The sequence below is a fragment of the Gobio gobio genome (genome assembly GCF_949357685.1).
Source record: "Gobio gobio genome assembly, chromosome: 13".
NCBI classification, from domain to species: domain Eukaryota; kingdom Metazoa; phylum Chordata; class Actinopteri; order Cypriniformes; family Gobionidae; genus Gobio; species Gobio gobio.
Genome location: NC_137106.1, coordinates 39,769,996 through 39,797,878, shown reverse-complemented (window position 1 = coordinate 39,797,878; position 27,883 = coordinate 39,769,996). Strand labels below are relative to the sequence as shown.

Sequence of the window (27,883 nt, the reverse complement as noted above, 5' to 3'; positions counted from 1 at the left end):
GGGATTGCATGAGTTAGTGCGCTGTCAGTGCTGGGTTGCCGCAGGAAGGGCATCCATCATAAAACGTGACAAAATGGCTGTGCAGATTATTCTACTGTGGCGACCCCTGACAAAAAAGGGAGCATACGAGAGCGCGCGAGAGAGAGAGAGAGAGAGAGAGAGAGAGAGAGAGAGAGAGAGAGAGAGAGAGAGAGAGAGAGAGAGAAATGCTATATCAAAGATAATAAAGAGCCAATAATGATTTAGTAGGAAAATGTGAATAGTGTCCTCTCTGTCTGTACTTTCTGTTTGTCCAAATCAATGCACCATGTCACCGTTTCACAAGTTCTGAGTTGTTTTACTGTCTTGAAATACATAATACATGCTTATGGTGTAATATGGTAGTTCAACCATTGAGTTACAGGCATGATGCACAAAGATGTAGTATAAACTTTATTTGTGAATATATGAGAAATTGACATTCAGATAAGTCTGTCTAATCAACCGACTGCATGTCTTTGTCTCTGAGCTCTTGATGTTCTTCAGACAGTGTGTCTGTGAGGGGCTGCATCTCCTCTGTGAAGTTGACCTCTTCGTTGACCTGCTGTTCACTGTGAGCAGCCTCTGCACTCTCAACACAGCTGTTCGAGTCCTCGCAAGCCTCTGGCGGCATGTGGCGGCAAATGGTGAACGCTGCCGCGAGCTCCTGTAGCCGAGCCTTCTCAGCCTTCAGATTGACGAGCTCTTTAGTCAGCGGCGTTGCTTTTGCGGGAGACTCACAGATTGGATCAGTGGGGGTGTCTGGATTTTGACTGACCGCTTCTGTTGAGACTGCCACTTCCTCTTTAGTTACTGCAACTTCCTCTGTTGCTTCTGTAGCTTTCTCAGTGACGGACGCAGCAGCCGCTGCATCGTCGGCTCCGGCCTGTTGGGGCCCCTGGAGCTTCTGATACAGTGTTTTCCTCTCGTCTTGAAGCGCTCTACAGAGATTCTCCAGTTTCTGGGTCTTCAGGGTGAAGAGTTCAAACTCCTTCTCCTTCAGTGTTTTCTGCATGAAAAAATCGTGATCATATTGCTCCATATAATAACTTTCAGCAATACTGGAACACTGTGTCAAGATTTATTCTCTTGATTCGACAAATAGTTGTTTAGTTGCAAACATTAACTGTGTAGATATGGTTCGCTGCGTTCTGCAGTATTGATATATGATATATGAACTGAGCAACTTACATCTTCAACCATATCAAGAAGAGCTTTATTGCAGCCATCAAAACGAGATTTCCAGCTCATTGCCTCCTTCTCCAGCTTTCTCATCTTCTTTGCCATCTGTAAAACAAATCAATATCTTAGCTTGGTGTTATTTTAGTGTTGTGACGGATTTCTGGGTCAACATATTTTGTTGATCCTGGAACAACATTCCTGTCTAAAAATGTAATACTAACCATACCATATCCAAAACCTTACACTACCCATTAGTCATCCCTAAAATCAAAGGGAAGCGATCAGTGAATAACACTGATGTAGAAGCACCTAACCCTGATTGTAAGCCTAAACTTGACATAAACTGTAAACTTGTTCCTCAAGCCCCGTTTACACAAGTAGTTTGAAAACTCTGGGGTTGTGTTTCAGTGTAAACGGACCAAAATGGACACTTTTGAAAACGATGGCATGGCTGCCAGTGCCAACATTACACTACCTGAACAATATCAGACCAGGGCTGCATTTCCCAAAAGCATTGTACACGTAAGTTGATCGTATAGAGACCGTTGGTGGCTATTGTTCAGCCTGGTCTCATTGCAAAAATGTACCTCTGGCAACGTTTTTGCAAACCCCAAAATACGTACCAATGTGTACATATCACTGCAGTTTCAAAGTGATATGTCCACTGGGTGCCGCCAAAAGCTTCGTTTTTTTCCCGGAACAGATGAGCGTCAATCTGACGTTTTGTGACATTGTTTTTTTAACGTACACCTACACTAAACCCTAAACCTAACCGATAGTGTTAACAAAAGCAAATGTGACAAAAATACAATAGTAACCATGTCTTGTTAGCTTGTGTGAACTCATCTTTGAGCTCTTTTATCATGACTTGTCTTTCACGGGATTCGTACCTGAGCTTTCATTATTACAAGTACAAATCTGTACCAGCTGAGCTACTGAGCAAACTTATTATATAAAAAAGCCGAGCATATGGATCAGATTAAGTGACGCAAACTCCAAAATTTATTCATTTACATGGGGAAAAAAAAACGATAAAAAGTGCTTGCTGTTTTACTGCCTCTAGTGTTCATTTCACTTTGAAACTGCAGAGATATGTACTTATTGGTACGTATTTTGGCGGTTTGCAAAAACGTTGCCAGAGGTACATTTTCACAATGAGACCAGGTTGGTTTACACTTGTACACGCATACCCAGTGTGCATGAGAGGTCATGTGACGTGCGTTCTCGGTCATGCAGTGTAGACAGAGATCGTTTCTGAAAAGCAATGGAAACACCCGTGTAGACGTGGATAATGTTTATTTTAAAACGCCATTTTAAAACGAAAACGCGCTAGTGTAAAATGGGGCTCAAATCTGATTGGATGATTGGAATGTTGTTCCAGGATCAACAAAGATGATGATTCAGGAACATGTTGCACTTGGCGAAATGAGGTTCTGCATTTTGACTATCATAGTATTTATTAATATTTGCTTTAATTTTTATATGTTCATTTAAAATTTTGTTTAATTTGTTAAAGCTACACTGTGTAACTTTTTTAGTCTATTCTTAGCTAAAAACACTTAGTTCTTTCAAAAATATATGTGCTCATAAATGTATATTTACTTCTTTCAAGTAATAAAGTATTCTCGTAAGTTTATAATATGCCATTGAAAATACATAAGGTAATGGGATCTAACGGTGGTCGCCATGTTGCCCCTCCATCTTGAAAGTACATTAGCCAAAGAGGGACATACCCGTAAATTCAAGCTTCGCCTTTCGCGTTTTAACCGGTCTTAATACTTGATGGCACTGTACAAAATTCTCTGCCTCGCGCATGTGCGCGTCAACTTGTTCAGACTTGTCTGGTGCATGCGCAGAGTTTTTTCATCTCAGCAGCGTCCAGTAACAGTTATACAGAGTTTTCCTGGCTTGTTTCCTCAAAACTCTGTTTTTCCTTGTGTGGTATTTCTGTGCGTTAATAACTCCGTAAGTAATAATAGTTATTGTCAGTCATTGTAGATGTGTTTCAGAGTGTGTCATCGCGTAATTCAGTTGATGTCACCTCAGAAGTATTTTTGTGTCAACATACAATAGCGTAATGCTCACCTATTTGAATAATCATTCAGTTATTTTGTTATCAACAATGTTTATTCGTTTTTAGAAAATATTTGCGTGTAATGTATGTTGATGGAAATATGTATCAGGTCTGATCGCCATATTAACAATTGTTATACAGAGCGCACTGCAGTGCTAACGTTAAACCGGCGCACACACTTTTGTAACCGGACACCGCTTGTTAGCGCCAGCTCCGCTCCTTTTAATGCAGCTGCATTTAGCGCCTATATATGGTACAATAATCTCTGGTTTATGGTTACATTATACGAATGTAACTTATAAGTATAGTTATACAGTTCTTAACTGTGTATGTATATTTACCATCCTTATTTGTCCTCTCACAGAAACCACATTTATGTACATATCCACGCAAACCTGTTTATGCCTTGCAATTGGATGACTGAATAAACATTACTATCATCAAAGTTCACTCTGGATTAGCTGCAGTTCTTTCTAGCCGAATAATTAGGCCAGTTGAGTTCCAACCATCCCACTGCGCACAGGATATCCCACAGGCACCGTGTCGAATGTGGACGAGGTCGAACTGGAAGCCATTTTAATCTTGGACTAAATCGGCCACCGTAGGAGTTGAAACGAAATCGGAATTGAGAGGAACAGAAACTAAAATTCACTGGATGGTCATATACCTTTTCACCACTAGATGGGGGAAAATATCACACAGTGTAGCTTTAAGTCATTTTGTTATGTAATTTGTTATTTATTTTATTAGTTTTTTTCTTGTTTTAATATTACTATAGGTTTAATTTATTTTTATTTCAAGTTTTAGTGTTAATTTTGGATTTTATTCATTTGCCGTAATTTTAGCGCTTTATTAAAGGCCACGTTTTTTAATAGTTTTAGTTTTAGTAAACAATAAAACCCATAAAGCCCATTTTAACAGCTTAAAAACATAATTAACATTGATGCATTTTTTTGGTGAAATGCCTGTAAACCAGATTTCAACCAGACAACATATTTGAAAAGTTCACTTGGCTGGCTATCACCAGACCAAGCTCAATCTTTTAAGATTGAACATTGGTCTGGGCAGTCTGCTATGTATTTTCTACTGCAAAAGAGGCATGAGCAACGAGCATAATTCAAATCTGTACGCAATTGAATGGTCCTTCAACCAATCAGACCACAAGTGGCGTGATCATTGTGTTAAACCCGCCAATAGCGCGCCAGGTGGATAAACCAGTCTGTGATTGGTTCCCGCAAAAGTGTGACAGAAGCAGGATAAATTAATGTACAGGTTTCCAGCCTGAGCTGCAGGGCGAAATCAAATCGCAAACAGATCAGGCTGGCTTTACCCAGTCTAAAAATTCACCATTTTGGATTTAACAATGATCTCTATATGTTGGGCTTTGATTATATTTTTAGATTACTGATTAACAGTTAATTGTGATATTTCTATACTATTATTATTTTTACACATACAGAACATGATTGTCATACAATGTTCTTCTTATACGTTGAAGAGTAATACAGTATACTATGTGTCCGGGATACACACCTTGTCCATGTCTTGTTTGAAGCTGGCATACACACCACTGCTCTTAGATACTGTCCCTTGAAATTCATCAAACTTCTCAGAATATACAGCAAGCTAATGGGAAAAGTGTGTTATTTAGAGAACAAATATGATTAGAGAAAAAAAACTAGAGAAGTGTAATATTTTATGTAAATTTACCTGGGCCTTCAAATCAATCTCTTGTTCTCTGAGCAGTTTAACGTGTATTTTGGCCTCTGCGGTCTGCTTCAGTAACTGGAGAATTCATATAGATCGGAAGCAATTAAACAGTTCCAGAAAAAAATAGTATACATATTTCAGGAGTTAAGTGCATTGCTTAAAAGCACAATGGCAATACTTCATGGTTTATATTTCTCTGGGCTCAAAATAGCAGCAAGATAAACTAGCAGTACGTATGCAAGATTATTTATGCAATACAAATTTATTTGCAGTTGAGGGCCTTTTTTTTCTTTAGATATTTTACTTACAATCTCCTTCTCCAGTTTGTGATTCTCCTGAGTCTCTTTGAGGATCACGTTGGCCTTTGCGAGTTTTGTCTCCAGTAATTTCTGCTGCAGGTCTCTGTGCTTGAACACTTTTTCAAGATTCTGCACGAAGACCAAAAACTTGATTATACAATTATTTATTATACAATTATTATCCAATCTACTTAAAGACTAGGTTTGAAACACTTTATCAAATCAGGGTTATTGTAGTTAAAGGTAGGGTAGGTAAGAATGATCTAAAACACTTTTGTCCAAATTTGTTTAAACTTTCTTTATATGTCAATACATAATTAAAATGTAAGTACTCTGAAAAAGAGAGTATAAAAATCGAGTGACTCTAGACTTTTTAATCTGCAATAAACACAGCTCATTATTTTCGTTCGGGCCGAAACAAGTGATTGGCTTGGGCGACTGTCACTCTCTCTCGCTACCATGGCTACCGCCGCTTTTGCTACAGGATCTGCCCACATGCGCGCACCCCAGTGTTGCCTAGTCGGGCTACTTCAACACTGTTGCCGCGGGCTGTTTTTCATGTCCGCGGGTTGAAGCGACCACAATTATGTGATATTTTGCCCCAGGATTTGCGAATTTTAGCAGGCAGCCCTACCAAAAAGGCACATATTTTACCCCCCACCCGTTTGATTTTGAGGAGTTCACGAGGCTGTATTTCTGCTGGACAGGTAATCGTTCATTTTGATTATAAATTTTTTTGGTTTATGTTTTCATGAAGCATGTATCACTAGCACACGTAGCTGCCTAATATAGCTAACATAACATTACTTAGCATAAAGTTACAATGTTATACACTAAGCGAGCCATTAGTAGAGATGATAAATAGTCAATATGCTTAGCTCAAGTTGATCGCTGTCGTGTTGAATTTCGTAAAATGTAACTTTAGATAACAAAATGCATGTGTAAAAGCTAGTACACCGCATCCAGGAACTTTTTTTTAGAACTAAGTCAGCTTTAGCTACTACCCTCTGTCTAAACTCTTTTACCATGTTCACCGGGAACTTTACCTGCACGTTTATTTCCGCGGTTTGTTTTTATATTCTCTACCTATGTTTACTGATGCTTTTATCTTGTATCTGTGTGTGTCGTAGACGTGTTGTGTGTGTATTTTAAACTTTACCAGTATCGGTATTCTAGCTCGATAGTGAGTACTAAAAGACATCTTATTTGTTTATATTCATAATGATAAAGTTAGATTTTTTATTACATGTGATTCTGACATGATGTCACCACATGCACTCCGCTCCTTCTTCTCCACTCGCCTCAGGTAAATAATGCGTCTTTCAGCTGACGGTCGGCGTGGCGCGTTCATGTGTTTTGGGGGCGTGGCTTTGGAAAGAGCCCAGAAGGGAGAAGGTGGAGTGAATGGAAATAATGAGCTGTCTTTAAAACAGTCGTGAGAGGTCTACAGACACTCAATTTTCATACTTTCTTTTTCAGAGTACTTACATTTTAATTATGTATTGATATATAAAGAAAGTTTAAACAAATTTGGAAAAAAAGTTTTTTAACCAAATCCTACCTACCCTACCTTTAACAAAAACTAAAAACGTTAAAAAGAAACCCCTAAAAAACATGTTAATTACTTCAAGTTTAAGTTTCAAATACGTGAAATAAAATAAACATTAATTGAAATTAAATCAAGTTGAACTTATTTATAAACTGTAATAAAAACTGCACAGCATTATTTTTTTAAAGGTTAATAAAAATGACAAAAACAGAACTAATAAAATGAAAACAGAAAATACACACAACTCAAAATACAAGTTTGTGTTTACTATGTATAATTATTATGTACATATAAACATGCATGTATATACAGTCCCCTCCAAAAGTATTGGAACAGTGAGGACTATTCCTTTATTTTTTCTGTAGACTGAAAACATTTGGGTTTGACATCAAACAATTTATACACTCTAAAAAAAAAAAGGTTCTATATTGCACCAAAAATGGTTCTTGGCTCGTAATCATAGGGGAACCTTTTTTAGTGCTATATAGCACCAATTTTGGTGCTTCAGTGGTTCTTCAGCGGTTCTTCAGAGGTTCTTCAGCGGTTCTTCAGAGGTTCTTCAGCGGTTCTTCAGAGGTTCTTCACCGGTTCTTCAGAGGTTCTTCACCGGTTCTTTGACTAAGGTACTATATAGCACCACTGAAGAACCGCTGAAGAACCACTGAAGCACCAAAATTGGTGCTATATAGCACTAAAAAAGGTTCCCCTATGATTACGAGCCTTTTTTTTTAGAGTGTATGAGACAAAAGATCAACATTTCAGCTTTTATTTCCAGCTATTTACATCTGGATCTGATACACAACTTAGAAGATAACCTTTTGTTTGAACCCACCCATTTCTCATGTGACCAAAAGTATTGGAACAGATTAACTTAAAATAGATTAAAGTGAATAAGACTTAATATTTAGTTGAAAATCCTTTGCTTGCAATAACTGCATCAAGCCTATGACCCATTGACATCACCAAACTTTTGCATTCTTCTTTTGTAATGCTTTTCCAGGCTTCCACTGCAGCCTTTTTCAGTTGTTGTTTGTTTTGGGGGGTTACTGCCTTCAGTCTCTTTTTTAGCAGGTAAAATGCATGCTCTATAGGGTTTAAGTCTGGAGATTGACTTGGCCAGTCTAAAACCTTCCACTTTTTGCCCCTGATGAACTCCTTTGTTGCTTTGGCACTGTGTTTTGGGTCATTATCTTGCTGCATGATGAAGGATCTCCCAATCAGTTTGGTTGCATTTTTCTGTAAATTGGCAGACAAAATTTTTCTGTACACTTCAGAGTTCATTTTGCTGCTGCCATCATGTGTTACATCATCAATGAAGATCAATGAGCCCGTCCCAGAAGAAGCCATGCAAGCCCAAGCCATGACATTACCTCCACCGTGTTTCACATATGAGATTGTATGTTTGGGGTCATGAGCAGATCCTTTTTTTCTCCAAACTTTAGCCTTTCCACCACTTTGGTAGAGGTTAATCTTTGTCTCATCAGTCCATAAAACTTTGCCCCAGAATGTTTGAGGCTTGTCTCTGTAGTTTTTGGCAAATTCCAGCCTGGCCTTCTTATTCTTCTTGCTAATGAGAGGTTTGCATCTTCTGGTGTAGCCTCTCTACTTTTGTTCATGAAGTCTTCTGCAGACAGTAGACTGTGATACCTTCACTCCTGCCCTCTTGAGGTTGTTGCTGATGTCACTAACAGTTGTTTTAGGGTCTTTCTTTACAGCTCTCACAACGTTTCTGTCGTCAACAGCTGATGTTTTTCTTGGTCTACCCATTCGAGGTCTGTTACTTAGTACACCTGTGGTTTCTGTCTTCTTCAGGACATTCCAAATGGTTGTACTTGCTATGGTCAATGTTTGTGCAATGGCTCTGATTGATTTTCCATCTTCTCTCAGCTTCACAATTGCTTGTTTTTCACCCATAGACAGCTCTCTGGTTTTCATGTTGGTTACACGTCTAACTATAAATGCAGTCTGCACAGGCAAAACCCAAATCTGATACTGAGTGCAGACATTTAGTGCTATTTATTGTTTGAATAATCAATGTAATAGGACACACCAGGGCAACAAAACACACCTGTCAGTCACATGTTCCAATACTTTTGGTCCCATGAGAAATGGGTGGGTTCAAACAAAAGGTTAAATCTTCTAAGTTGTGTATCAGATCCAGATGTAAATGCCTGGAAATAAAAGCTGAAAGATTTATCTTTTGTCTCATATAAACTTTTGGATGTCAAACCCAAATGTTTTCAGTCTACAGAAAAAATAAAGGAATAGTCCTCACTGTTCCAATACTTTTGGAGGGGACTGTATTTAAGAAAACATTGGGTAACACTTTATTTTACAGTGTCCTTGTAACATATGTTACATGTATGTACTACAGTAATAACAGTAAATTATGCCTAATTGCATGCAACTAACCCTAAACCAAATCCTAATCCTACCCTAACCCTATAGTAAGTACATGTAGTTAATTAAATAATATTTTTCAGTACTTAAATATATAATTACACTGTAACAATGACACCTTAAAATAAATTGTAACCCCCCCCCAAACAAATATATATATATATATATATATAAATTATATATACTGTATATATAATGCAAATATTTCAAATATATTACACACATATTATGTAAACACAAACTTTTATTTTGATTAATCACGATTAATCGATTTGTGTGTATATATATATATATATATATATATATAAATATAATAGGATCTCGATGATAGTAAAATAACACTGGAATGATATGATCTCATGTCGGTTTTCTGTACCGCCTCTCGCTGGTCATATTTTGATATGAGGTCCTTGAGTTTCTCAGCCAGGCCGCTGTTCTCCTGGCACAGTTTGTTGTTGCGGCTGCTGTGCTCCTCGATCTGGGCCTGGATGTCCGTCAGCGTGCTCTGGAAATGCGTGGTGATTTCCTTCCTCTTGAGATCATCTTCACGACACCGCTGTAGAGTTTCCTCCTGCAGCAAAAGTGTCATCAGACAGAAGTGAATATGAGTTGTGTGTCAACGTCTTATAGTTCTAGTAAAAAGTTCTTTGTCATAGTGACATAAGTTCTCTTATGTTTTTTTGTGTGTCAGTAGGGGGTGATCTTGAAATATAAACCCTTTTACTGTGATTTTGTATTGTTAGCCATTAAAAGAAATTTACTTTAAATATAACTTTCCCATTAGTTAGATCCCATTACTTAACGTTAGTTAACTAACTAACATTAACTAACAATGACATATCTATTTATGTCTATTAGTAAATGTTGAAATTATAAACTGAGATTGATAAATGCTTTAGAAATATTTTCATGGTTAGTTCATGATAACAAATATAGTTAACTAATGTTAAACCTCATTGTAAAGTGTTGCCACTTTATGACACACTTCTGTCTATTTACTATTGACGAGCTGGTTTTGATTTGTGCTCATTAGTGTTTAAAGCAATATAAGACGTTTTCACACAATCATATGCATGAGATGAGATGATATTGGCACCTTTAACGTCTTGTTGTGTCTTTGCAGTTCCCTGCACAGGCTTTCTAGTTTACTGCGGGCCAGGACAGCTCGGCTGTGTTCACTCTGAAGCTGATCCTTCTCCTTCAGCACCTGGAGAAGTTTCTTCTGCAGGACCTTCAGCTGTTTCTGGTCTGAGCGGTGCTCTTCCAGCTGCAAGTTATTGCACATAACGGAGTTATGATCTTTACAGAAATGCGAGGATGTTTACAGAAATATAAAAACTGTATGTATTTATATATATATTCCTATATTGAAACAGGTTTACACACACACACACACACACACACACACACACACACACACACATTTATATATATATATGTGTGTGTGTGTGTGTGTGTGTGTGTGTGTGTGTGTGTGTGTGTGTGTGTGTGTGTGTGTGTGTGTGTGTGTGTGTGTGTGTGTGTGTGTGTGTGTGTGTGTGTGTGTGTGTGTGTGTGTGTGTGTGTGTGTGTGTGTGTGTGTAAACCTGTTTCAATATAACAGGCTGAAAACAAATCTTAGAGAGTTCATTCATTCATTTTAGGATGAACTATTGGAAATGTACAAAAAAGACAGTCTAGTATGGGACAATTCTAAATAAAACTGTACTGAAATAAAATATATTTTATTCACAGAGGTAAACTTTGTTTGTATTTCATGCATTCTGACTTATTTCACTGTTAAAGAGTTGGATTCTCATGGCCAAAATTAAAAAAAAAAGCCACTTGGATGTATGAGTCTGTATTTCTGTGCCAAATACACTCCTTCAGGATTCGAGAATTGCCCTGTATGACGCCATAAAAGACGGAATTACTTGTATGGGCACTTCTCCCAGATGCGCCGTGCGCACATCAACCTGAGCGAGAGCAAGATCAGGGCCATCAAAGAGCTTCATTCGGGTTACAGGAGCCATCTACAGCACTGTTGTGGCAAGCAGCGAGGGTGAGGGACCGTGAGAACAGGGCCAGGCCGGTGGTGAGAGGTTCCCACCTCCGTCTTCCCATATTAACAAACCTCTTTACATTGGTGCTGAAACCCGGGAGGAAGGAGGGACATGCTGTCGGAGAGCCCTCACTGCTGTGGGGGATCGCGGTGCTGAGGAGATCGGGCAACGGGGAAGAATAACGACCGCGAGTGGCTGCCCGAGGCAGTGGTGCTGGAGCGAGTTAAGACCCGGTGGGACGGAGAGCTTACTGCCGTGTTCCTGGGTCGAGGTGAGGTGGCTGCCACCCAAGAGGAGGGAACCTGCTGCCGTCTGCCACGATGGGAAGGAGCAGGGAACGCGGGACTCGCTGCCGGCTGCCCTCAGCTGGAGGAGCCATCAACGGCCACCAGGGGGTGGAGCAGGATCGAGCCGTCCACCGAGTGCTCAATACCATCGCATGACACCGCGAGGAAGAGCCTCTCGGCTGGCTGAGGCCAAAGCGGCAGATTTTTTTTCCTCTCTCCACTCTCTCGTATCTGTCGCTCCTCATGCTTCTGGCTCATCTGTCCTTACCCCCAGGTGCTGCGGCTGGCGGGATTGGCCCCCCCAGAGGAGGGGGGGGTGTAGAGCACAGTCTCGGGAGTACCCCCCAGTCTGTGGGTGGGTGTATGTGGCAAGCAACGAGGCAGAGGGACCGTGAGAACGGGGCAAGGCCGGTGGTGAGTGATAATGAGCGCCAGCAGCGCGCCGCACCGTTCTCGTGTCTCATGGAGGAGTTTGGACGCATAAAAGGAGGAGCGACGACAGTGAAGGACAAGAGAGGACCAGGCCTGGACTTTACGTTATGTTTTGTTTATGTTTTATTATGTGTGTGCGCGGCAGTCGTCCGTGAGAGGCTGCCTGCGTGTTTACTTTCAGTTTGTTTAGTTTGGATTAAAGTCTTTAAACGTTCGCCGGTTCCTGCCTCCTTCATTAACAAACCTCGTTACAGCTGTCATTTTGTTTTTAAGCTCCACCCACTGCACGAGCTCAGTGTTTTCAGAAATAATCGGTAGAGCGTATCTGTCTTTTATGAATATGATAAAACTAAAAACTCTTCATGGATATGAAGGATGCAATACTCTCTACTACTCTATAAATACTGAAGATGAACATCAGAAACTGTGTGTGTACCCTGTTTGGATTTAAATAGGCAAATGCTTAAGAATCAATGATTTGATCATTATTGCAGTGAGTATTATGTTTCTAGCATGTTATATGTTTGGCAACAGTTCTTCTAACCCTAATTGATGGATTGTGTAGCTTTTCATTTCTTAAACAGCCATGTAGGAAGACACATTATGGCCATATTCCAGGGTGACAATGTCAAGATTCATCAACTCAAACTGTGAAAGAATGGTTGGGAGGGAGCATGAAGAATCATCTTCACCGCTGAGTCCAGATCTTAAATTCATTGAAAGTCTTTGGGATGTGCTGGAGGAGACTTTATAGACGCATTGGCAATACAAGATCAAGACCAAAAATGTATGCACCTCTTGATGAAAATAACATCACAACATTTATTTCCATCAAGAGGTGCATCATTATTTGGTCAAGATCTTTGTAATACATGGATATTTGCCCTTGTAGCTTAAAAGCTTTAAGCAGCACTCCGGCATATAATGTTGGGAATACAGTGTTTTTAGTTGGTGTGTTGTCAAAAAGTATTTTTTAATGTTTCAAATGCAAAACATTGTTGATGAATGTACTCACCAGTTCTGCGTGTTTTTTGATGAGAGCCTCTAGTTTCTGCTCAGGCGTTCCCAGTTTATTCAGGCTCTGCATGAGCAGCATGGCTTCCTTCCCTTATTGACACAATTTAAAGATTAAAGCGGAAATACTTGTTTTAATGTTTCACTAATCACATTGCCAGTGATTCTAATGGTGTTAAATATGTTGCATGTGACTCACCGAGGCCTTTAAGCATCTTCTTCTCCATTTTCTGCTCTTTGGCCTTGCCTGGAACAGCCTCTTCCTCAACATCCTCAGGCTCACCTGGCTGTTCGCTCACCTGATATGTGTTGATAATGTCCTCCAGCTGCTGACTCAGATCCTCAGTGAGGTCATTGGTCACATCAGCCTTGCTGTCTCCATTTGTAGGTTGGGAACAGCTCTCCATCCTGATGATATTCTGCTATCGAGACAGGGCAGAGTCAGTGAAAGATGATGGGTTGAATTTGTTGCTTTTAGATTGAACAATGGAGCCCTTTACAAGGTTTTGATTCAGATGAAATGTTATGGTAGCACTATATTGGTTACTGGGTACGATTAAGGCCATAGAATATGGTCATGCAGAATAAGGCATTAATATGTGCTTTATAAAGTTCTAATAAACAGCCAATAACATAGTAATACGCATGCTAATAAGCCACTAGTTAAGAGTGAGAATTGAACCCTAAATAAAGTGTTACCAGTATTATTAGTATAAGAATGATTTCTGGTTTAGCAACAACTAAATTATGTAAAATGAAACTATGTTATATTGCTTATTTTTTAGTTCATGTTAACTAATGTTATTGGAACTTATACTTTATTGGAAAGTGTTGCTGATATGTAATGATTTTTCAGTTTTTGAAGAAAAACGTATAATTACAAAAAAAAAAGTCTACTTTAATAAAATAGAAAGAAATCTATTTTAAACAAATTATAGAAATATTACTTTTTAATACCTTTGGGGAAAAAATATTTTCCAAAAATAATGTTTGCATGATGATTTTTGTTTTTGGGGGGAAAGCGTACAATTCATCAGTAAGTCTATAATATGATTTTATTTATAAAATACAAATATATGTTTATTATATATTTTTCAAAAAAATTATTATATCAATTGATACTTTTAATACTTTTTGGAAAAACAATTTTTTTAAATATTTTTTTAATCTGTTTGGCATGATGATAATGAAATGAAACAGAAATGTTTTAATAAACAAATAGTAGGCTATACATAGATACCAAGTAGTGATTTGTTTAGGTTAATTTATAAGGCTAATTGTATTACTATACATTATTTAAACTAAACATACTTTACATTTTTAAAACTAAAGCTTTAAAAAATATATAGGGGTCCGAAAATTCCCTTAAAGAATCGCCCATATATGTTTAAAGTGGACACATTGGGCTCATGAGATGACTGTTTTGAATTGATTTAATACTTACTTATTCTAAAGAGCTGTTTGGGGTTGTTTACCCCCTGAGCTACAGAGTGACTGTCTGTTTCCCCTGTTCCTCTGGTTAAATTTAGCCGCTCAGTCCGGCTGATAACTCTTCCTGATTTCACAAGCACATGGCACCTGTTCATGGCCTGGAGTCTATTTCAAGAGACCCTTAATATGGTCAACTTGTCTGCTTATTCTCCAGCATGTCAATGTTCATGAATGTTGAAATGATATGTTGTAAAATTGCATTACACCTTTAATAAAAAAACAAACAAACATACATTTAAAATATATATATATTTTAAATTCCATTGTTGTTGTTGTTTTTTGTTGTCATCCCAGTTGACCTACACTGAACCTTCATGTATTGCGATGTACTTTCCATTGCTCTTGCACTGATATTTTCAAGGATTCAACAAACACACAAGACCTTATCGCAGAAATTCTGCCTAAAACATGCTGTTACACTAAAACATGCTTTTCATGCTGAATACATTTTGAAATATATATATATTTACTTTTACAGAACGGCAATCAAACATCCAGTCAAACAATTTCACATTTAAAAAACTATGATGAGACATTAGGTAAGTTCAGGAGGAGACGTAAGGAAACACTTACCAGCAGGAGCAGTGAGAGAGTGAGTGGCGCAGAGCTGAGCCGAGCCGCTGTCAGGACGAACACAGCAGCTGCGTGAGGCAGACAGACCTCAAAATAATCAGGAGGGATCGTGCTCACAGCAAACACAACACACTGAGCTGAGCTGATTCTGTGCAAGCCCATGCTGAGATTCAAATCATGCTCTGCAATGTGTGTCATGTATGTCACATTCAAATCATGTTTGTCTAAAGAAAATCTGTGTGACTTTTGTCAAACACTGTTTGATTGTTGTGAAATCTGTAAATATGCAGGATGAAGCCGAAAATGTTTCAAAACAAGCCAGAGCATTGTAAAATGCATTTTAATATATTATAGTTTGAAACTGTGAATGCAACAAAAAAATATCATGACCTGGATGTGGAAAAAACATTGTAATATTGTCCGCATGACTTTGTAGCACCTTTAATTTATGATTAATTAAATTTAAAAAAAATTATATTACACTATGAAATTGTGAATCTTATGAAATCTCAAGAACATGTCCACTCTGTAAACCCTAACATTTAAAATAATTAATTGGTTTGACTGGAGCCAACGCAAATTAAACAAATTAGACCAAACAAATGAACTTTTATGAGTTAGAACTTTCTTTTTCTTTTGAGTTCACAAAATGGACTCATTTTGAGATGGTGGTCCAGTGGGTTAAACCATGGAACTGATACGCAGAAGGTTGCTGGTTCGATCCCAGCGGTCACCACCAGTGTGTCCTTGAGCAAGGCACTTTACTCCATGTTGCTCCAGAGGGATTGTCCCTGTAATAAGGGCACTGTTAGTCACTTTGGATAAAAGCGTCTGCCAAATGCATAAATGTAAATGTAAATTTTACTGTAAGTAATCTGAAATGTTTCATTGTTTTAAGTTTTATGAACTTTTAATTTAGACTAATTAAATTTTCCCGAAACTGGGCTGGGATTTCTATTTCCCAGCATGCTTTGCCATGACACTCAAAAGGGACAGTAAATGCTAAAAAATAAGCGTTATATTATGTTTTTTATTTTGTGCAAGATTAACGTTAAGTTTGATATTATTTAGTAGTGTTTGATGTCTTGCTAGTTTAGAAGAATTAGACGATTTTTTTGTGTAGGGTTACCATGGTGACGAGTGGAGCATGAGCTTAGTTTGAGAACAGATATATGTTAAATACTTTATAGCTGTATTCAGAAAGGGCTATGCTACCAAAGCAATGTGTAACCAATTAGCAAATTGCACTGTTAGACATTTCTGTAATTTGTACAGTTATTTACTATATATCACCCAGTATAATACTGTAAATTCTCTTTACAGTAAATAACTGTAATTCCCGTTGCATCATGGGTATTTTCTATTACGTCAAACACCAAATACAGTGATTTCCTGTATTTAAAAAAAATAAAGTATAATACTGTATTTACCACAACGGCCTATTTGGCACAATTGGGATCGACAGGATTTGCTTTAGATTTATATTAGGAACCATCAGTGCAGCGTTGAAAGTTTCACCCGAGGAGAGAGCTCACGGTCCCAGAGAACATATGAGCTGTGTCCAGACACCCTGCGAAGATTTTTTCATCCCCTGTGAGAACGGCAAACAAACAAGGTAAGTGTGATTTGTACTAGCCGCGGTTGTCTGCACCCCAATTTTAGCTTGTCAGCATTGGTGCTAAAAACTGAGGTAAACCTAACGTTTTATGAATTTATTGAATTAGATTAGGAACCGGTGCAGCGTTGTAAGTTTTGCCCGAGGAGAGAGCTCACAGTCCGGACAACATACTTTACATAACGTTAGGTTATCATTTGCTTAAACTTTGCTGCTAAAAACTGAGGCAAACCTAACGTTTTATTATTATTTTTTTTAAATGAGTTTATTGAATTAGATTAGGAACCAGTGCAGCCAGCGTTGTGTGTAACGTTACTGCCCGAGGAGAGAGCTCACGGCCCGGACAACATACTTTACATAACGTTAGGTTATCATTTGCGTCAGCTTTGGTACTAAAACTGTAGTTTTATTTTTAAAAAGACTTAACGTTAGTGAGTTTATTGAATTAACTTTACCAATAAAATTAAGATTTTGTTTATCGAGCATATTAAGCATACATTAGGACGACGTTAGTTAGTAAATTAACGTTGGCCACTAGTTGCAAAAATAATGTCGTTAACAAGCAAAGTTTACATTTGGATTGACATTATTTATTTTACATTATAGATAAGAAAACCAGGAGCCTGCCTGTGCTGTGCGACACTGGAACTCATACAACGGTAAGTAACGTTACTCCTCTTTGTTTCTCCACATATTACTGTTAATTCAAAGTTTTTCTTGTATGTTTTAGTCGGGTCTGTTTAACTGAATCACAAAATTATTTAGTTTTTCCACCTCTTTTTAGCTGTAACTAGCCATGTACCATGTTTTTTTCATAAATTATGTTATTCTAAAATAATCCAAAACTGTGTTTGTCCAGGACTGACAGATTATAATTTTATTTTCTGGAATTTAAGCAGTCCTGGACAATTTTTGGATGATTTTGGCAGATGAAATATAATTTATGAAAAAAACATGGCAAAACTTTAGAATAATGTTGCTCAAGTGCAAACCTGAATACATTTCTGAACACAAAAGAAGATGAAGAATGTTTGTAACCTAACAGATTGAGGCACCATTCACTTCTATAGCAATTTTTTCCTACTATGGAAGTGAATGGTGCCTCAAAATTGTCTGGTTACAAACATTCTTTAAAAGGTTTAGAACAACAGGGCGAGTAAATGACAGAATTTACTTTTTTTTTTTTTTTTGGTGAACTATCCGTTTAATGACGGACCATTATTCTAAAGTGTTACCCAAAAAATTTAAAGCAAAGGCACTAAGGGTGATGAAATTTAAAATATCTTTATTCTCTTAATTTTCTCTTGCTTTAAGTTTTTTTCGTGAGGAAAAACCCAGAGGAGGGAACAAGATGCACCACCAAAACTGGAGTGAGTCGGAAGACCGGGGAAGTTGTGAACAGGAAGACAACTGTAATCAACAACAGAGTGTCATCCTTCCTTCGCCACCTAATGGAGTTTGAATGGAAAAACTTGGACTAGGTGAGACACTTTTTTAATGGGATATGTAATGTACACAGACACTTACGCTGCTGCATTCACACAGGGCGTCATGCCGGTTAGAAATTTTGTCTGACTTGAGACAGTGCCGACGCCACGTGACAGTGACGTATGGCATCAAAGCACCGCGAGAGTGATTCGAGAGCGGTCGGCTAATACCGGCGGTGCAGTTTCTCCAGAGCGACTGCACGGACTTTGATGAGGACACAGCTGTTCCACGATTGGCCAGATTCTCCGCATGACAGCGATCACATGTGTTTCGTGTTTATTCTAAAACCTTCAGTTCCTCTAATGCGCACAAATCTCTTTTTTATTACAGTTAAACCTCTTTTCATGTAGTTGCGATGTTATATTGTCATGTTTATCAAAATAAAACATGAAAAACGTAGACCCCCCCTTCATTGATAGTTTAGGCTTGAATGTTAACTTTATTCTTGTACAAACACACGCTGTATTAAGCAGTGCATAAAGTTTTACATGACAAAAAATGTCTCTGAAACATCTGTGTATTGACAAATATTGCATTTATTTCACTTCAGCTGATAAAGTGTGCAAACACAGTGCAAGCATCACTGCGGGAAGCAGAAAGTGTCAGACTTCACGTCTCCGTTTGCAGCTCCTCCCTGCCTGCACGCAGCTACTCTCGCCGATTGGTTGCATCAAGCCACAGCTGATGTCCAACACACCTTTCAACTTCTGCCGCTTGCAACGTGAGTGAAGCGACGCGACGCGATGGAACCCACAATTCAGTTCAGCAACGCATGACATCACCCATTCAAAGTAAATGAGAAGCGTTAACGCCGGTGCCCCGTGTGAATGTAGCATTAAGTTTGAGGATTAACTTACTAAAGCTAATGCAGTATACATTTAATCCATCCTGCAATAAAAGGTTACATTGTTGTTTTTGATTAAATAGTTTGTGAAATCATGTTGAGGTGATTCAGTAATATTATTTTTTTGGGGCATGTAGTTTGTGCTGCTGCTACTATTATGTACTGACAGTTTTTTTTTACTCAATATCAATTTTGTTAAGCTAAATAACAGAGACACCTCTCTAATATGCAATCAGGTTCAGCATCACTACAAAGTACATTCTTCAAAATATTCATAACATTGAATCACCAGCTAAAACAAAAACTGAACATTTCATTTCACATCTTCATGAAGGCATTGTAGGACTGGATTAGACTAGACAGCATACGTTGAGCTAGGTGAACCTCAAAGTGTTAACTGTCTATAAAATACTATTTTACCATTATGATGAATTGTAATGGGATTATTATTTTTTATTAAATTCCAACAGTGTAAAAAGTTTGTGTATACTCAAATTGTATGACTAACTTCATATCATTCTTATCTAGAGGGACTTCTTGCCATAATGGAGCAGAATCCTGGTTCCTGTTTGAAATCATCCAATGTGGAAGATGGCACAGATCGGTACAGACATGAAACTTGTGTTGTGTTGTGATAACTTGTTTCAGAATTAATTTGCTCTTTGTTTATATTTTATTCATGTATATGTGTATTTTGCACCAAAGTTACAGTATTCTTCAACCAACTATTTACAGTATTCTACCAACTATTTTCTGCAGAGTTTTTAAAATTGTAGCTCAAACAATAGTGTGGGGCGCTAGCAAGGTCATGGGTTCAATTCCCAGGGAAAGCAAGAACTGACAAAATGTAAAATGTGTATCTTGAATGTAATGCAAGTCGTCTGCCAAATGCATAAATGTAAATGTAAATAAAATGTAAAATAAGTGATATTGAATGCACTCTGATTACTTTTATACATGATTTTCTGAAAATAAGATTTGATTCGAGGATGTTTTAAAGTGAACTTTTTCCACACATTTACATGTTTAAGTTAAAGCACTTAAAATGTTTTAAATAAAGAATTTTATATTTCATAATAATTGTCTGTTTGGATTACTTCTGTAGGATAGATTAATGTAAGAATTAATGTAATTTAGTAAGTATTAATGATTGAATAGGATTAGGATTAATGCACTGTTAACCAAGGTTTACAGTAACGGTACTGTATTACAAAATTACAGTAACATGTAGTTACTGTAAACTGAAATGCGGTTATTGTACTGTAAATCTCAAATACAGTAACTTACTGGCAACACAAGTTACTGTAAAATCTCTTATAAATGTCTAACAGTGTGGCATTTAACTCTAGTTAAAGTTAGTCAAGTGACATGATATTTCTCATTTAAATGTGTGAATTAGCTTACTCGAATGTTTCAAGTTCAGAGCAATTAAAATGTATGATTACAAAATAAAAAAACCTTGACATTTCTTAACTTTTTAAGTTTTGACAACTTATTCGGGTTTACAGTGCATGTGACATTTCACCCCATCCAAAAAAGAAGCCAATTTTAGGATTTGTAGGAAATTGTAGTCTGCCTCGACTCAGGTTCCACTCCAAAGTATAATTTGGAATACACTCATCCCCAAAATGGCTTAATTATCGTAGAGAAAGAGAAAGTCAAGTTGTATTGTTTATGTATTGTTTATAAAATGTATTATGTACCATTTGGGTTTATCACATCGTGAGCAAATGGTCATCAATTTGTAGAATGGGAATGGGTGTGGGACACAGAGGACCATCTCAGACAAAGAGGTGTCACAACTTCATTAACATACAGACCACAGCTGTTACAACAGGAGCAATTTCATTTACAATAAGAGTGGTAAACTGATGTTCTGGGTTCATTCTGACACCGGTGAACACAAAGTGCTACATGTGCTTTGTCAGTGCTATGCTGCAATAAACGCATTCATCAAGATCTTTTTTTTTTTTTCCATTGTGAGATTAATGACAATTAAACATATTTTCACACTATTTTTCCTTATTGTCATGCAGAAAAAAATCTCATGACATGGATGTGTGGCAGGGGGGACATTTATAATATATTATGTATTTTTTTTAAATCAGCATGATTGTATTTGAGGCCTGGATTTTATGTTATGTTTTGGTTACGTTTTGTTATGTATGTGCGAGGAAGTCGTCCGTGAGGGGCTGCCGCTTTTACTTTCATTTTGTGTTAAGTCTTGAAACGTTCAACGGTTCCTGCCTCCTTCTTCCCTGAACAAAGAACTGTATTACAGTGGTATTATAGGGTAACATACATCCAAGTTCAAAAAACATGACTTTCCTTTTCTCATAATATACATTTCTCACAATAAAGTGCTTCATTCGAAGATTCAGTCTCTCCAAACCCCTCCTTTTCAGAGAGCCAACTCTGCTCTGATTGGTAAGATGGCCCAGTCTTTTATGTGATTGGTCTACCGCTTACAGTGCGTGTCGGAACCGAAACACCAATTACCATAACTGAACTTCAGCTCAGAAGACTTCTTCAGTTCTTGATAGATACACAGTAATGCAAACACTAATGATGATGCAAGTATTTCCATATCAATTCCAGCACGAGTCCTCATCCCTTTGAAGTGCATGCAAAGTGGATTTACAGTGGATAATCTTTTCAACTCCTTTTTACAACTAAACTCTTTCATGCCACAGCTACAACTAGTGTTTGAGTGTCAAAGTAGACTTTAGGTTAGACCATAGGCTGGTATTATGCCAATTTGCTACCATCGGGCCGAACGGATCTTAGAATGGTAAGGAACGGTTCAAGTTGAGTTTCCACTTGAGCCTGGTACAGGCCGGGAATTCTCAGCACGGTTAGCTAACCTCAGGATTTGTCACTTGTCTGTTGCCCTGCTGAAAGTTTCTCTGGCTAAGATCGCTAATTGAGTGACGTTAATGCAGAATAATCATACAATTAAAAGAAATACCTGATTCCCCTCCATAACGTGGTCGCTATTTACATACTGTCTTTAAACAAACTTGCGTTTGAATTACATTCCAAAGAGCGGCTGTTATCAGCCCCAACAGTGGAAAATAAAAATGTAACCGTTACCGGAATGGAACGGTTCTGCAATGAGAACTGTTCGGCCTGACGGTGGAAAAGCGGCTAATGTTACGTAGGTATGTAACAGGAAGTGAGACTGGAATTACTGACGACTCGTTTCGGCAGTTCAGAATCTATTCTTTCTTTTAGGAGACAATAACTCCATTTATCATGCACTTTGATCTTTGAGACTTTGCACACCTTTTACATTCACAAACAGATATATTACACAATACATGTGTGACGAAGAGGCGGAAGCGTTCGGATCCATTTGCAGTAATTTATTAACACAGGTAAGCCAGCAGAGATAGGCAGTCATAAAGATCAAACAAAAGCACACATGAAAGGTAATCCAGGAAGCGTAAATCAAACAAGCATAAGCTAGAGGCAGAGTATAGGTAAATCAAGACTTCACAAATGAACAATGAGCAGAGCAGTCCAGATAAAGGTGAGCTAAGGATCCACAGGTGATAATGATGCAATGATAATGAGCAGAGGAGGAAGGAGGGGAATTGCAGTCCTAATACGCAGGAGAGAGGGATCTGGTGAAACCAGGAGGAGGCGTTGTAGAGCGTTCCGTGACAGAGCCCCTCCCCTGCGAGCGGCTCCGGAAGCGAGGACCTGGCCGACGGCGGGGTCTACCACGGGGTCTTGGAGCTGGTCGGTCTGGGTGGTCTCGGTGAAAAGCAACAGTTAATGTGGGATCCAGGATATCCTGAGACCTGACCCAGGAGCGTTCCTCGGGACCGTACCCCTCCCAGTCGATAAGGTATTGCAACACCCCGCCGTGACGCCTGGAGTTCAGGATCTCTCGCACCCGGAAAGCCTCCGGACCGTTCACCTCAATGGGAGGAGTCTGCACAGGAGCGACCTCCTCCCGGCTCCTCTCTCTCCTGGGGGCGACAGCGGGTCTGAAAAGGGACACATGAAATGTGGGTGAGATCTTGTAATGAGCAGGGAGTTCCAAACGAAAAGAAACAGGAGTTATCTGACGAAGGATCTTGAATGGTCCGACGAAACGAGGAGAAAGTTTCTTGCACGGGAGCTTGAGCCGGAGATCTCGTGCAGAGAGCCACACCCACTGACCGGGTCGATACCGTGGACCCTCACGCCTCCTCCGATCTGCCTGATGCTGAAAACGGCGTATGGCACGCTGCAAGTGAACGTGAGCAGCATCCCAGGTGGCCTCGCTGCGCCGGAGCCATGCATCTACTGCTGGGAGGTCGGATGGCTCCCCAGCCCATGGGAAGAGGGGAGGCTGGAATCCTAGAACACATTGAAAAGGGGTTAGACCAGTGGCAGGCTTTAACAAAGAATTCTGGGCATACTCCGCCCAGGCCAGGAAGCGACTCCAGTCCTGCTGATTCTGGTGGCAGTAAGTTCTCAGAAATCGAATCAAATCCTGGTTTAGACGTTCAACCTGCCCGTTGGCCTGAGGATGGTAACCAGAAGTTAAACTGACATTGATATTGAGTTTGCAACACAACTCTCTCCAGACACGGGAGGTAAACTGAGGACCGCGGTCAGAGACAATGTCCTCAGGCAGACCAAAGAGACGGAACACCTGGTTGAGAAGAGCCTCGGCTGTCTGTAAGGCTGTGGGCAGACCAGTCAAAGGTATAAAACGACAGGACTTAGAGAAGCGATCCACCATGGAGAGAATAGTAGTAAACCCCTGGGAAGGAGGTAGATCAGTAACAAAATCCACTGCGATGTGCGACCAGGGACGCTGTGGTACTGGCAGAGGTTGTAACAATCCAGCTGGTTTGAGATGAGAGGATTTCACAGTATTACAAACAGAGCATTGATGAATAAACTTTATGACATCAGACTGGAGTGAAGCCCACCAAAAGCGATTGGAAACTAACTGTATGGTAGCCGCGATACCCGGATGACCAGCGCTGGGGGTGCAGTGAACCCACTGAAGCACACGGTGGCGGAACCCAGGCGGAACAAAGAGACGGTCAACGGGACATTCTGGCGGAGCGGGATGATTACTTAGGGATGCGGTGATTTCAGTGATAATGTCCCATTGAACAGGGGCCACGATGAGAGTAGTGGGAATAATGGGTTCAGGCTTAGATTCCTCACAAGGACCGTCAAACTGTCGGGATAGGGCGTCAGCTTTGCCATTCTGAGAGCCCGGCCTGTAGGTGATCTTAAAGTCAAATCTTGAGAAAAACAGAGACCAACGAGTCTGGCGAGCATTTAAGCGCATAGCTGACCTGATATACTCTAGATTTCTGTGATCAGTGAGTACCGTAAAAGGCTGCTGAGCTCCCTCCAGCCAGTGGCTCCACTCCTCAAAGGCGGTCTTCATGGCCAGAAGTTCGCGATCACCCACGTCATAGTTGCGTTCTGCGGAGTTGAGTTTGCGAGAATAAAAGGCACATGGAAACATTTTTGCAGACTTACCACACCGCTGCGACAGGACAGCCCCCACTCCTGTGTTAGACGCATCCACCTCAATGATAAACTCCCTCTCAGGATCCGGGTGACGGAGGATAGGAGCAGAAGTGAATCTCTCCTTGAGCTGATCAAAGGCCGCGGTACAATCCGCTGTCCACTTAAAATGTCTCCCCCCTCCTCGAAGCAAAGATGTGAGCGGAGCTACAATTACACTGAAATTGCGGATAAATCTGCGGTAAAAATTGGCAAAGCCCAAAAAGCGCTGCAGCTCTTTAACAGAGGACGGTTGGGGCCAATTTACCACGGCTTTGACCTTGCTGTCATCCATCAGAACTCCGTCCGCACTGATGATATAGCCCAGAAAGGAGATACATGTCTGGTGAAACTCACACTTGGAGAGCTTGGCATAGAGCTGGTTATCAATCAGCCGCGTGAGGACCGCACGAACATCCTGGACATGCTCCTCAAGGGAATCAGAAAAAATCAAAATGTCATCAATATAGACAATAACTCTCTGCTGTAACAGGTCTCTGAAAACTTCATTTACAAAAGCTTGAAAAACTGAAGGACTGTTAGACAGGCCGAACGGCATTAACCGATATTCATAGTGCCCGGATGTAGTAGAGAACGCAGTTTTCCACTCGTCACCACTCCGTATGCGAATCAGGTTGTATGCGTTCCTTAAGTCCAGCTTGGTAAAGTAGCGGGCAGTACGGAGCATCTCCAGGGCTGCAGGAACTAACGGGAGAGGATAGTGATATTTCACTGTCACTTCATTAAGACCACGATAGTCAATACACGGCCGAAGACCCCCATCCTTCTTCTTGACAAAAAAGAATCCGGCGGAAGCCGGAGATGTAGAGGTAGTGATGAAACCTTTAGCCAGCTGTTCGTCAATGTACGCTCTCATGGTCTCTGTTTCAGGTTGTGACAATGGGTAAACTCTTCCGCGTGGAGGTACAGCTCCAGGCAAAAGCTCAATAGCAGTCGCCAGCACGGTGAGCAGGAAGATGAGAAGCCTCAGTTTCGCTGAAAGCCAGAGCTAAGTCGTGGTATTCGGGGGGAATTCTCTGAAAATCCACTCCCTTGAGGGAAGCGCTGTGGTGTTCAGTACCTTTCAGTACCGTCAGACCAGGAAATTTGGGGGTTATGTTTCTCCAGCCACGGAAGCCCCAAGATTATGGGATGCATGGGCGAGTGAATAGTGAATAACTGGATGGTCTCAGAATGCTGTGTCCCAACGTTGAGCATGAGGGGTTGCGAGGTGTTTTGCACCTCTCCTGACCCCAGGGGGCGACCATCTAGCGCTTCCACAGTTACACCAGGCTCACATGCGAGGAGAGAAACACAATGAGTTTTGGCGAATGCAAGATCGATGAAGTTTCCAGCAGCACCAGAATCAATCAAGGCTTTCACGTTTAGAGTTTGTCCGTTAAACTTCAAAGAACTCTCCACATAAAATAATTTAGAAGAGGGATTAGAACTCACCGCCGTAGAATTCTTGAGCGCTGGATTAACCGGACATGTGGCCCTCAGATGTCCCGCCTCTCCGCAATACATGCAGAGATGTTTTCGGCGTCTCCTCTCCCGCTCCGCCGTAGAGAGGCGTGTGTAACCAATCTGCATGGGCTCCAACTCCGCGTTGGGGAGAGCACACTCGAAGAAGCTGGACCTGAGAGGTGTGTGTCGGGAGCGAATCAAGTTGTCGAGGCGGATAGCGAGCTCCATGATTTGATTCAAGGATTTACCGTCGTCTCGGCATGCCAGCTCTCCCTGGAGATCCGGGTTCAATCCCTTGCGATACAGGAGCTTTAGAGGTTCCTCCTCCCATCCAGTTTGAGCTGCCAGGGTCCGAAACGAGAGTGTGTAGTCCGCTGCGGTAGAATTTCCCTGGCGTAACGTGAGCAGTAGTTCTCCTGGATCCTTTCCTCCCGCTGAATGTTCAAACACCTCTCTAAATTGGGTTAAAAACTCATCATAAGAGGGAAAAGAGAGCTGACCTCCATACCAGAGAGCAGTCGCCCATTCCAGAGCCCGGCCGGTGAGTAGGGAACATATGAAGGAGACACGGCTCGCATCAGTGGAATAGGACTGTGTCTGCTGGTCAAAATACAAGCTGCACTGCAACAAAAATCCCTTACAGGCAGAAGGTGAGCCATCAAATTTCTCAGGAAGGGATAATTTTGGGTGGTTTGAATTGTTACTCACGGCGGGTGGAACGGCAGCAGGTGCGGTTGGATTCGGAGCTTGATTGTCAGCCGCGCTCGGCGGGGTTAGAGCTCGGACAGATCTCACGAGCTCCTCGGTGAGAGCTGTTAATTTTACCAGCTGTTGCTGATGGGTGATCAGCACCTCGGCTTGAGAGGATACCTCGGAGGCCAGTCAAAGGAAATCTGCTGGATCCTGTTTTGGTGAAGTCTTCTGTGACGAAGAGGCGGAAGCGTTCGGATCCATTTGCAGTAATTTATTAACACAGGTAAGCCAGCAGAGATAGGCAGTCATAAAGATCAAACAAAAGCACACATGAAAGGTAATCCAGGAAGCGTAAATCAAACAAGCATAAGCTAGAGGCAGAGTATAGGTAAATCAAGACTTCACAAATGAACAATGAGCAGAGCAGTCCAGATAAAGGTGAGCTAAGGATCCACAGGTGATAATGATGCAATGATAATGAGCAGAGGAGGAAGGAGGGGAATTGCAGTCCTAATACGCAGGAGAGAGGGATCTGGTGAAACCAGGAGGAGGCGTTGTAGAGCGTTCCGTGACAACATGAAAGGTACTATTCGAAAAAGCATAATGGGGCCACTTCAAAATTGTGAATATCATGAAACATCAAAAACATGTCGGTCATATTTCACAACTAAAAGAAAATCTTATCAGGACTTTTTTATTCCATTGTTGAGATTAATTTTTAAAGAATTAATCATATTTTATCAAAATTTGTCATTTTTGTCACACACACACACACACACACACGCACACACACACACGCACAAGCATAGATTCAGCCTCTCTAAACCCCTCCTTTTCTGAGAGCCTACTCTGCTCTGACACACTCACACACACATTCTCATGACTTTGATGTGGGAAAAATATATATAATAATATTTAAATTATATAAAAAGTACTTGTACAGCATGTTCTTTTTTATGGTACACCTTCAATTTATGCTGATTTACATTAAAAAAGATTAGTAATGCATAATTATGGAGAAATTTATTTATTTACTTTTTTTTGTGAAAAACTTAAATGTTAAAAACAATGTGTTATACATTTAAGATAATTTCAAAAAATTATTTGGAAAGTGTGCACGCACAGTTAACATATAACTCCAAAACCACCTCTTCATTATACAAAACTACTGCTTTACTC

The 27,883-nt window shown here is 40.0% G+C and overlaps 1 protein-coding gene and 1 long non-coding RNA gene across 6 annotated transcripts; one reads left to right on the top strand and one right to left on the bottom strand.

Moving 5' to 3' along the window:
* Positions 1 to 419: 419 nt before the first annotated feature.
* Positions 420 to 15,337, bottom strand: txlnbb (taxilin beta b). Of its 4 annotated transcripts, XM_079833485.1 has the most exons (11): positions 15,072 to 15,204; positions 14,452 to 14,704; positions 13,207 to 13,429; positions 13,009 to 13,100; positions 10,329 to 10,499; positions 9,609 to 9,803; positions 5,293 to 5,412; positions 4,985 to 5,059; positions 4,808 to 4,900; positions 1,210 to 1,305; positions 420 to 1,027 (listed from the first exon to the last, which is right to left on the bottom strand). In XM_079833485.1, exons 3-11 carry the CDS (start codon positions 13,412 to 13,414, stop codon positions 476 to 478), a joined length of 1,602 nt encoding a protein of 533 aa, XP_079689611.1. In that variant the 5' UTR covers positions 13,415 to 13,429; positions 14,452 to 14,704; positions 15,072 to 15,204; the 3' UTR covers positions 420 to 475. The 4 variants fall into 4 exon arrangements, with proteins under 4 accessions (XP_079689611.1, XP_079689610.1, XP_079689609.1 ...); XM_079833484.1 differs by lacking the exon at positions 14,452 to 14,704 and having other exon boundaries at positions 13,207 to 13,426; positions 15,072 to 15,337; XM_079833483.1 differs by lacking the exon at positions 14,452 to 14,704 and having other exon boundaries at positions 15,072 to 15,291.
* Positions 15,338 to 16,452: 1,115 nt separating this feature from the next.
* On the top strand, positions 16,453 to 20,093 carry LOC307136179. 2 transcript variants are annotated; one of them, XR_013817750.1, is made up of 5 exons: positions 16,453 to 16,686; positions 17,293 to 17,345; positions 18,001 to 18,167; positions 18,725 to 18,965; positions 19,547 to 20,093. It is a non-coding gene; the product is annotated as an uncharacterized lncRNA (long non-coding RNA). The 2 variants fall into 2 exon arrangements; XR_013817751.1 differs by having other exon boundaries at positions 16,458 to 16,686; positions 18,725 to 18,895; positions 19,547 to 20,091.
* Positions 20,094 to 27,883: the final 7,790 nt, after the last annotated feature.